Here is a 12,402-nt window from a genome sequence, read left to right on the forward strand (position 1 = left end):
CGAATGGCGGCAAACTTTACACCACTCCAGCCAACGCTTGACATTGCGCATGGTGATCTTAGGCTTGTGTGCGGCTGCTCATCCATGGAAACCCATTTCATGAAGCTCCCGACGAACAGTTATTATGCTGACGTTGATTCCAGAGACAGTTTGGAACTCAGTAGTGAGTGTTGCAATTGAGGACAGACAATTTTTTTGCGCTTCAGCACTCGGCGGTCCCATTCTGTGAGCTTGTGTGGCCTATCACTTTGCGGCTGAGCCATTGTTGCGCCTAAACATTTCCACTTCACAATAACAGCACTTACAGTTGACCGGGACAGCTCTAGCAGGGCAGAAATTTGATTAACTGACTAGTTGGAAAGGTGGCATCATATGATGGTGCTGAGCTCTTCTGAGCTCTTCAGTAAGGCCATTCTCCTGCCAATGTTTGTCTATGGAGATTGCATGGCTGTGTGCTTGATGTTATACACCTGTCAGCAACTGGTATAGCTGAAATAGCGGAATCCACTAATTTGAAGGGGTATACTTTTGTATATACACCACCGTTCAAAGTTTGGGGTCACTTAGAAATGTCCTTGTTTTTGAAAAGCACATTTTGTTGTCCATTAAAATAACATCAAATTGATCAGAAATACAGCGCAAACTGGCTCTAACCAGAATAGAAAGAGGAGTGGGAGGCCCCGGTGCACAACTGAGCAAGAGGACAAGTACATTAGAGGTCAAGTTTGAGAAACAGATGTCTTACAAGTCCTCAACTGGCAGCTTCATTAAATAGTACCCGCAAAACACCAGTCTCAACGTCAACAGTGAAGAGGCGACTCCGGGATGCTGGCCTTCTTGGCAGAGTTCCTCTGTCCATTATCTGTGTTCTTTTGCCCATCTTATAATCTTTTATTGGCCAGTCTGAGGTATGGCTTTTTCTTTGCAACTCTGCCTAGAAGGCCAGCAATGCTGAAGCTCCAGATACTCAACTTGTCTAAAGGCCAGTTTTATTGCTTCTTTAATCAAAACAACAGTTTTCAGCTGTGCTAACATAATTGCAAAAGGATTTTCTAATGCTCAATTAGCCTTTTAAAATTATAAACTTGGATTAACTAACACAACGTGCCATTGGAACACAGGAGTGATGGTTGCTGATAATGGGCCTCTGTACGCCTATGTAGATATTCCATTAAAAATCATCGTTTCCAGCTATAATAGTCATTTTCAAGATTAACAATGTCTACAATGTATTTCTGATCAATTTGATGTCATTTTAATGGACAAAAAAAAGTGATTTTCTTTTAAAAACAAGGACATTTCTAGGTGACCCCAAACTTTTGAACGGTAGTGTATGAACATATACTTACATGAAATACTTAGTAGCATGTACAATACAAATTGGACGACAACACACATAGGCGAAAAGTGGTGTTCCCCCTAGGTATGTTTTAGGTATTATATTGCACAGGCAGGATAGTGTAGATAGACAAAGAAGTGAGGAGACATTTGTGAGACAAAGTTGTGGTGGGATGAGGATTCCATCCCATGTAGACCAGCAGATAAGTGCTAAAAGGCGATGGTGTTATCCACTAGCCTAGACAAACCGCAGGCCACAAAAAATTTACTTCTTAACCTCATTTCTATGGGGCCCTGAGTTTTCCCTGAGCATGTGACCTTACAGGGGCCTAAGGTTATAGTGTATAACTGAGGCCCAGAGTTGTTTCTGGTCAGGTCATGTGGTCAATAAAAAAAAACTTTGGGCCCTGCTCATACCTACAACTACCCCCTCATGCCTATTCACCCCTCCTCTCTTGTCCATCTCAGGTGCTACAGTGCAGAGTTGGCAGAATGTTAAACAACCAGATCAGGAAAACACAGAGAGACAGAGAGAGAGAGAGAGAGAAATGTTGTCAGATGACAAGGAAGGAGTAAGATTTGCCAGGAGAGATGTTATGGAGGAAGAGAGGGAAGTAGAAGGAAGAGGCCTTAAAATATGTCAGAGTACATAAAAAGCAGTAAACAGAGGAAAAGAAAACAGACCCCAACCCACTTTAGGATACATGCTAAAGTGGATGACAGTCAGCGACAAATGGGGAGTGTTTTGCAAGTCTTGATGATGAGCTTGCATAGGGTTATTACATTATTTTGTAAAATCTCAAATTATGGCACCCTTTTCTCTAGATCGTGCACTACGTTTGGCCAGCCCTTTGTAGGAAATAGGGTGCTATTTAGGACAAGGGAATTGACCTCCCCAGCCCTACCGATGGAGCCAGGACAGATGGAGTCTCGCTTCAGACAGGAAGGAGCTCACCCCACCGCCCTAAGGCAGGACACACACGCACACACAGGATACCCAGCCCTGATAAACCCCGGGTTCAGGTCACTCAAGGGCCTCCTTCTCCAGCCATCACTCAGTCTTGGCCTTTCCCCATCACGCCCTCAACTGGCCACAGCAAAGCAAATGCTCACACTTTACTTGAGGCTGAGGCCACACAGAAACGTATGACAATGTATACGCGTTTTGCTTCAAAAACATGGTTAAAAAAAAACTATAATTTTGATCTCGATCTCATGACAGGGATGGTCAGTCCTTGCATCTATACCTCTGTCTATGAATTTCAGAGTGCTAACATTTCTCCAGCCCCCTCAGCTGTTTAAGAAAACAAGTGTTTGGGTGCCGGCTTTGTTGCTTTTCGAATCTTGGATTGTCCCCTTTAATGCTTTTGGGGTGCATTTCTTCCACATTGTAAGCATGTATAGTATAGCATCATCATCATCATAATGATCCTAAATTAAATCAGTTGAAAATTTGCTAGACAGAGATATTATCATAAGCCTTATAATAAGTTATATAAATGCAACAATTTCAAAGAATTTACTGAGTTACAGTTCATAAAGAAATCAGTCAATTTAAATAAATAAATTAGGACCTAATCTAGGGATTTCACACGACTGGAAATACAGATATGCATCTGTTGGTCACAAATACGTTAACAAAAAAGGTAGGGGTGTGGATTACAAAATCAGTCAGTATCTGGTGTGATCACCATTTGCCTCATGCAGCGCGACACATCTCCTTGACATAGAGTTGATAAGGCTGTTGATTGTGGGCTGTGGAATGTTGTCCTCTCCTCTTCAACGGCTGTGCGAAACTGCTGGACATTGGCGGGAACTGGAACACTATTGTACACGTCAATTCAGAGCATTCCAAACATGCTCAATGTCTGGTGAGAATGCAGGTCATGGAAGAATTGGGACAATTTCAGCTTCCAGGAATTGGGTACAGATCCTTACAACATGGGGCTGTGCATTATCATGCTGAAACATAAGGTGATGGCGGCAGATGAATGTCACTACAATGGGTTTCAGGATCTTGTCACAGTATCTCTGTGCATTCAAATTGCCATCAATAAAATGCAATTGTAGTCATTGTCCGTAGCTTATGCCTGCCCATACCATAACCCCACCATGGGGCACTCTGTTCACAACATTGATATCAGCAATCTGCCCAGTACAGCTAAAACCGTTATTCATCCGCAAAGAGCACACTTCTCCAGCCTGCCAGTGGCCATCGAAGGTGAGCATTTGCCCACTGAAGTCGGTTATGACGCCGAACTGCAATCAGGTCAAGACCCTTGTGAGGACGCAGATGAGCTTCCCTGAGACAGTCTCATCAGCTGTCTGGGTGGCTGGTCTCAGACAATCCCGCAGGTGAAGAAGCCGGATGTGGAGGTGGTTATACGTGTTCTGTGGTTGTGAGGCCTGTTGGACGTACTGCCAAATTTTCTAAAACAACGTTGTAGCCAATTTACGGTAGAGAAATTAACATTAAATTCTCTAGCAACAGCTCTGGAGTACATTCCTGCAGTCAGAATGCCAATTGCACACTCCCTCAAAACTTGAGACATCTGTGGTATTGCGTTGTCTGACAAAACTGCACATTATGGGCGGCCTTTTATTGTCCACAGCACAAGATGCACCTGTGTAATGATCATGTTTAATCAGCTTATTGATATGCCACACCTGTCAGGTGGATGCATTATCTTGGCAAAGGGGAAATGCTCACTAACAAGGATGTAAACAAATTTGTGCACATTGTTTTAGAGAAATAAGCTTTATGTGTTTATGGAAAACTTCTGGGATCTTTTATTTCAGCTCATGAAATACTTTATATGTTGTGTTTATATTTTTGTTCAGTGTATGTTAACGTATGTTACTCACTCCTGTGCGAGTAAGCATATCATGACATACACACACGTGTGCATGTCTCTGCATGTTACTATGCGGGACAGACCTGAGGTGCTTTGATGTCCTACATTCTAAAGTGTGATAAGATCAGCCCTTTGAGGCAGTGTAAATACCATTGGTCTTCTTAACACAGGTACTGGGAACAGTAGAGTCCTCGTAACAGTTTTCAGCTAATTTTGAGTTAGTGCACGCTGTGTCTAGCGAGTGACAGCCTGCTCGACTGTGACCCAGTGCACAGATTGTGTTATTAATGATGTTCATTAGAGAGATAATGAAGATATTCAGAAATGCCCCCGGGGACTACAGGGCACTAATTGATTCACAGCATATTGGACAGTGGTCGTGGACCGCTCTTCCAGCTCCTTAGGCCTACATTACAGACAGGCCTATAAAGAGCCATATGCCTCCATACCGAGCCCATAGAGTAGGCCTACTTTACCTGTTCTCAGTTTGATGGTAAACAGACAGACAGACAAACAAACAAACAAACACACACACATGCCCTATCCAGCCCATATTTTACCTACAGTGAGGGAAAAAACTATTTGATCCCCTGCTGATTTTGAACGTTTGCCCACTTACAAAGAAATTATCACTCTATAATTTTAACGGTAGGTGTATTTGAACAGTGAGAGACAGAATAAGAAAAAAATCCAGAAAAACGCATGTCAAGAATTTTATAAATTGATTTGCATTTTAATGAGGGAAATAAGTATTTGACCCCTCTGCAAAACATGACTTAGTACTTGGTGGCAAAACCGTTGTTGGCAATCACAGAGGTCAGACGTTTCTTGTAGTAGGCCACCAGGTTTGCACACATCTCAGGACGGATTTTGTCACACTCCTCTTTGCAGATCTTCTCCAAGTCGTTAAGGTTGAGGCAGACGTTTGGCAACTCAAACCTTCAGCTCCCTCCACAGATTTTCTATGGGATTAAGGTCTGGAGACTGGCTAGGCCACTCCAGGACCTTAATGTGCTTCTTCTTGAGCCACTCCTTTGTTGCCTTGGCCGTGTGTTTTGGGTCATTGTCATGCTGGAATACCCATCCACTACCCATTTTCAATGCCCTGGCTGAGGGAAGGAGGTTCTCACCCAAGATTTGACGGTACATGGACCCGTCCATCGTCCCTTTGATGCGGTGAAGTTGTCCTGTCCCCTTAGCAGAAAAACACCCCCAAAGCATAATGTTTCCACCTCCATGTTTGACGGTGGGGATGGTGTTCTTGGGGTCATAGGCAGCATTACTCCTCCTCCAAACACGGCGAGTTGAGTTGATGCCAAAGAGCTCCATTTTGGTCTCATCTGGCCACAACACTTTCACCCAGTTGTCCTCTGAATCATTCAGATGTTCATTGGCAAACTTCAGACGGGCATGGATATGTGCTTTCTTGAGCAGGGGGACCTTGCGGGCGCTGCAGGATTTCAGTCCTTCACGGCGTAGTGTGTTACCAATTGTTTTCTTGGTGACTATGGTCCCAGCTGCCTTGAGATCATTGACAAGATCCTCCCGTGTAGTTCTGGGCTGATTCCTCACCGTTCTCATGATCATTGCAACTCCACGAGGTGAGATCTTGCATGGAGCCACAGGCCGAGGGAGATTGACAGTTCTTTTGTGTTTCTTCCATTTGCGAATAATCGCACCAACTGTTGTCAAGCTACTTGGCGATGGTATTGTAGCCCATTCCAGCCTTGTGTAGGTCTACAATCTTGTCCCTGACATCCTTGGAGAGCTCTTTGGTCTTGGTGGAGAGTTTGGAATCTGATTGATTGATTGCTTCTATGGACAGGTGTCTTTTTTACAGGTAACAAGCTGCGGTTAGGAGCACTCTCTTTAAGAGTGTGCTCCTAATCTCAGCTCATTACCTGTATAAAAGACACCTGGGAGCCAGAAATCTTTCTGATTGAGAGGGGGTAATATACTTATTTCCCTCATTAAAATGCAAATCAATTTATAACATCTTTGACATGCGTTTTCAGGATTTTTTTTGTGGTTATTCTGTCTCTCACTGTTCAAATAAACCTACCATTAAAATTATAGACTGATCATTTCTTTTTCAGTGGGCAAATGTACAAAATCAGCAGGGGATCAAATACTTTTTTCCCCTCACTGTAGATAGCCTTATCTGTTGGATCACAACACACATTTCACGGTTCACTTTGTTATCATAATACTGTTTCAATACTGAACAGATGCTAATTTTTTGCATTTTTACATCGATAATATTTAGGTGACGACACAATGCAACATCACCAACAACAGGTACAGCCTGTCAGACTGGAATCTCTACATACCCTATCCTGTGTTACCGGTCAACAGCTGTGTGTTGGTTATCATGGTAGAATACATATTATTTATTTAACTAGGCAAGTCAGTTAAGAACAAATTCTTATTTACAATGACGGCCTACATGGCTTTACTCTAGTTCCATATCATGTCCTTACGCCTACATAGGCAACAGTGTCTGGGCAAGGCACACCCAGTCAACAAAATACAAGCCCTGAAGGAAGACCCAGTAGCGAGACAAAAAGGCTATACATTATATTCAAAACCAAGCACAAATGAAAAAGCAAAATGGAGAAGTTCAAAATAAACAAGTCAGGCCTAGGTTAGTTATAAGCTAGTGCAACCGACCGAGGGTCTCCTAAGCTCCACAACTGTGTGAGCCTGCAGAACTAAAGCCCATGCAAGTGTGGTTCTGAAACACCTCTGTTACAATAGCCCACAATACAATTCATCTAGGCTAAATAAAGTAGCCAGAGGTAGCCAACACCATCAATGTTTGATCAAGCCTAGGGCCCCACACCAAGATGACACTGAATAAAACCTCAACCGTTCTATGACTATTTACTGGTAGTGTCAGCCCATGGGCCATGGACTATGCAATGTCTCTCTAACAACTTCAAATAAATACAATCAAATTATTAAATGTAATAACATGCAGTCCTATGCTGGAAAAAAGCATGAGTGTCTGAGGCTGCACCTTCTCTTATGAAATCATTTTGATAAGTTATGAAAAAATACCGACGTTTGTATGGAAAGAGCAAGCGCACTAATTCCATCATGTGCTGTGAGCACCGAACACCGTATTTTATGATGGATATGATGAGGACCAAAGCCTACCTGGGAATCTGCTCGAGCATTATTGTCCGCATAGCCTACAACATGTGCAGAATATAAACAAGGCATATTCGAATCATGACTGCTAAATTGTTTTAGCTGTAAGAAACCCGATAAAATAAATATGGTGATTGATTGCAATGGGTTTCGATCACATACAGTACGCGAGTTCGCGGCTCTCTCTCCTAATAAATTATGAGAAGAGTAACATAATGTTTCAGAAGATGATCAAATATGATCATTACCAGACTTACGTTGTTCCGCAAATCTTGCAGAGCTACGCTCATCGTGCAACAGACAGCAACATCGACGGCGGGGCGAGCGCGACAGACTCTCTACCACTGCTGTAGACGATTCCAGTGGCTGGATCGCGAAGCCATCTCTCCCCCGCTCTCTCAAATCCTGCGGAACAACAAAAGGACATATACTAAACCTTTCTCACACATATCTATCCGTGTTGCTCTAGGACCGCAATGGACTGTGCCCGCCAGAGCATAACATTACCTAGTGCCTCTCGAAAGCAAGCAGAATAGGCCTACAGCAAAATGTTCCATCGTCGGGAGAAAAAGCCCTTTCACGCGTGCAGTCGGCTAACCCAGGGATGAACGAGAAGGAAGATCGCAATCACGCTGCAGACTACACCCCGCCCTCCCTCTACCCCTTCCTCTCTCTTGCGCTCTCTCAATTAAATTTCAATTGAAGAGCTTTACTGGCATGGGAAACATATGTTTACATTGCCAAAGCAAGTGAAATAGATAATAAACAAAAGTGAAATAAACAATAAATCGCTCTCTCTCACACACACATGCCTTCCGTTGCCAAGACAAAAACATTTATTGTAGGCTAGGCATCGGGTTGGGGTGCTGAGGGGTAATTCTAGGAAAGAGAACTGTGGTGAGATAAGCTACACGGGGAAGGGCAACAGCTGTGTGCCAAGATAAGAAATACTGACTTCACCCTAATATTTTAAATACTTACAGAAATGCACCTGATTACACATCCTGTAGAAAAAGTTAGTGGGGCTCAAGTCGGCCTACTTGCACATCTCCAATTAGTGTAGGCTACAATATATCAGAGGTGTGTGTGTGTGTAGCTGGTATCTTATGCACCACAGGAGAACCAAGAAATGAAGAGCGACACCACGGCTGTCTGTAAGGCTTTTATGTTGATCTGCTGCAATAGTATTGTGAAAAGACAGGACAGGAACACATCAGTCTCCAATGCACCACCTGACAAGTTGTTCTTTCTCTCTCAGTGTTTTCTCAGACTCTCACAATCACACTCATACATAAAGCCATAATGTATAGTATAAAATAATAACCAGTCCTTAATACAAAGAATGTATAATCTTAATTCTTAGACAATAGAACCATACCTGCAATAGTATTGTGAAAAGACAGGACTGGAACACATCAGTCTCCAATGCACCACCTGACAAGTTGTTCTACACAGGAGCATGAAGAAAGGTAAAACACATATCCTGTCTCACATCCCCAATACATTGCTAGGTGCTTTCAGTGTTGATAGTAGCAAAATACAACAACTCATGTACAAAACCACTGCAACACAAACAAGTTACAACGTAAAATCGCCCTAGAGGGCAAAAACTACATCCCCCATAATGCAACACCACCACTAGTTGGCAGCTCAGCTAGCCGTCTGCATCACAGAAAGAAAGGCATGCTAGCTAGCAACACTTTTAGCACTCTGTAACTATATTAATAACAACAATAAAACTCTGAAAGTTACGTGTTTCGATAGTCTCACACCCCCTTATAACAATATCTACAGCATTAACCTTGGGACGTTTTATTTATTTCACGTTACGGACTTCTACAAAGGAGTAATCTGCAACCCATACCTTTCTCTCTCAGTGTTTTCTCAGACTGAGGAGAGCGGGAGCTATGGGTAGTACCAGGGTGTTAGTAGGTGACGTAAGCACCCAGATAAAATAATATGCATTTAATGAAACAAAACCCGAAGATGTTAACATCATTCAGCTACTGTAGCTGCCTACCTAACATCAACAGGCATCACCAGTAGCGCAACAATTAAAATTAGAAACCAAAAGTAAAGTTCCTGGCGATCATAGCGATCTGACTCCCCCCTTCTGTCTGAACTTGGAATATTCCTGTTCGCGGGCTTTGGCCACTGACCCTCAACCTGATTGTTCTGTTCTGCGTTGTGTACTATTCTAATAATTTGAAGTTTGCTGGAATAACCATTTTAACCTGTTAGGGCGAGGGGGCAGTATTTACACGGCCGGATAAAAAACGTACCCGATTTAATCTGGTTATTACTACTGCCCAGAAACTAGAATATGCATATAATTATTGGCTTTCGATAGAAAACACCCTAAAGTTTCTAAAACTGTTTGAATGGTGTCTGTGAGTGTAACAGAACTCATATGGCAGGCAAAAACCTGAGAAGATTCCTTACAAGAAGTGGCCTGTCTGACAAGTTCTTGTTCTTCTTGATTCTCTTTATTGAAAACTGAGGATCTTTGCTGTAACGTGACACTTCCTACGGCTCCCATAGGCTCTCAGAACCCAGGAAAAAGCTGAATGATGTAATTCCAGCCCCTGGCTGAAAAACATTAGCGCCTTTGGTAAGTGGTCTATCAGAGGACAATGAGACTGAGGTGCGTGCACGAGGAGACCCCATGTTTTTATTTTCTCTCTCTTTGTACTAAAACACAGATTCCCGGTCGGAATATTATCGCTTTTTTACGAGAAAAATGGCAAAAAAAATTGATTTTAAACAGCGGTTGACATGCTTCGAAGTACGGTAATGGAATATTTAGAATTTTTTTGTCACGAAACGCGTCGGGCGCGTCACCCTTCTTTACCCTTTCGGATAGTGTCTTGAACGCATGAACAAAACGCCGCTATTTGGATATAACTATGGATTATTTTGAACCAAACCAACATTTGTTATTGAAGTAGAAGTCCTGGGAGTGCATTCTGACGAAGAACAGCAAAGGTAATAACATTTTTCTTATAGTAAATCTGACTTTGGTTAGGGCTAAACTTGGTGGGTGTTTAAATAGCTAGCCCTGTGATGACGGGCTATCTACTTAGAATATTGCAAAATGTGCTTTCACCGTGAGTAATTTAGTAAATTCACCGGAAGTTTGCGGGGGGTATGCTAGTTCTGAACATCACATGCTAATGTAAAAAGCTGGTTTTTGATATAAATATGAACTTGATTGAACAAAACATGCATGCATTGTATAACATAATGTCCTAAGATTGTCATCTGATGAAGATCATCAAAGGTTAGTGCTGCATTTAGCTGTGGTTTGGGTTTATGTGACATTATATGCTAGCTTGAAAAATGGGTGTCTGATTATTTCTGGCTGGGTACTCTGCTGACGTAATCTAATGTTTTGCTTTCGTTGTAAAGCCTTTTTGAAATCGGACAGTGTGGTTAGATTAACCTGTTAGGGCTAGGGGGCAGTATTGACACGGCTGGATAAAAAACGTACCCGATTTAATCTGGTTACTACTCCTGCCCAGTAACTAGAATATGCATATAATTATTGGCTTTGGATAGAAAACACCCCAAAGTTTCTAAAACTGTTTGAATGGTGTCTGTGAGTATAACAGAACTCAAATGGCAGGTCAAAACCTGAGAGATTCCTTTACAGGAAGTGGCCTGTCTGACCATTTATTGTCTTTCTTTGACATCTCATTCCATTACAAAGGATCTCTGCGGTAACGTGACACTTCCCACGGCTCCAATAGGCTCTCAGAGCCCGGGAAAAACCTGAATGTCGTCATTCCAGCCCCAGGCTGAAACACATTATCGCCTTTCTCAAGTGGCCGATCAAGGGACTGTGGGCTTAGGCGCGTGCACTGGCCGCCCCCGTCTTTGTGATTTTTCCTCTGTTTACCGAAAAGGAGATTCCCGGTCGGAATGTTATCGCTTTTTTACGAGATAAATTGCATAAAAATTGATTTTAAACAGCGGTTGACATGCATTCGAAGTACGGTAATGGAATATTTAGAATTTTTTTGTCACGAATTGCGCCATGCGCGTGACCCTGATTTACCATTTCGGATAGTTTCTGGAACGCACGAACAAAACGCCGCTATTCGGATATAACAATGGATTATTTGGGACCAAACCAACATTTGTTATTGAAGTAGAAGTCCTGGGAGTGCATTCTGACGAAGACAACAAAGGTAATAACATTTTTGTTATAGTAAATCTGATTTTGGTGAAGGCTAAACTTGCCGGGTGTCTAAATAGCTAGCCCGTGATGGCTGGGCTATGTACTTAGAATATTGCAAAATGTGCTTTCACCAAAAAGCTATTTTAAAATCGGACATATCGAGTGCATAGAGGAGGTCTGTGTCTATATTTCTTAAAATAATTGTTATGCTTTTTGTGAACGTTTATCGTGAGTAATTTAGTAAATTGTTAGTAAATTCACCGGAAGTTTGCGGGGGGTATGCTAGTTCTGAACGTCACATGCTAATGTAAAAAGCTGGTTTTTGATATAAATATGAACTTGATTGAACAAAACATGCATGTATTGTATAACATAATGTCCTAGGGTTGTCATCTGATGAAGATCATCAAATTTTAGTGATGCATTTAGCTGTCTTCTGGGTTTTTGTGACATTATATGCTAGCTTGAAAAATGGGTGTCTGATTATTTCTGGCTGGGTACTCTGCTGACATAATCTAATGTTTTGCTTTCGTTGTAAAGCCTTTTTGAAATCGGACAGTGTGGTTAGATTAACGAGAGTCTTGTCTTTAAATAGCTGTAAAATAGTCATATGTTTGAGAAATTGAAGTAATAGGATTTTTAAGGTATTTGAAAATCACGCCACTGGATTACACTGGCTGTTACGTAGGTGGGACGATTACGTCCCGCCTAGCCCATAGAGGTTAACGAGAGTCTTGTCTTTAAAATGGTGTAAAATAGTCATATGTTTGAGAAATTGAAGTAATAGCATTTCTAAGGTATTTGAATAATGCGCCACGGGATTCCACTGGCTGTTACGTAGGTGGGACGAAATCGTCCCACTGGCCCTAGAGAAGT

General features: G+C 42.2%; 1 protein-coding gene across 2 annotated transcripts in view; it reads right to left on the bottom strand.

Moving 5' to 3' along the window:
* The window catches only part of LOC106612419 (endothelin-converting enzyme 2), an 82,057-nt gene extending 73,901 nt beyond the window's left edge, over positions 1–8,156 (bottom strand). Inside the window, exons 1-2 of one of the 2 annotated variants that reach the window (XM_014213525.2) lie at positions 7,854–8,156; positions 7,604–7,751 (exon numbers count right to left, since the gene is read on the bottom strand). In XM_014213525.2, the coding sequence (XP_014069000.1) occupies positions 7,604–7,636 (33 nt within the window). In that variant the 5' untranslated portion in view covers positions 7,637–7,751; positions 7,854–8,156. Of the gene's footprint in view, positions 1–7,594; positions 7,752–7,853 lie in introns of both variants that reach the window. The other variant, XM_045724308.1, reaches the window with a different exon arrangement.
* Positions 8,157–12,402: the final 4,246 nt, after the last annotated feature.

This window comes from Salmo salar, chromosome ssa09 (genome assembly GCF_905237065.1).
Source record: "Salmo salar chromosome ssa09, Ssal_v3.1, whole genome shotgun sequence".
NCBI lineage: Eukaryota > Metazoa > Chordata > Actinopteri > Salmoniformes > Salmonidae > Salmo > Salmo salar.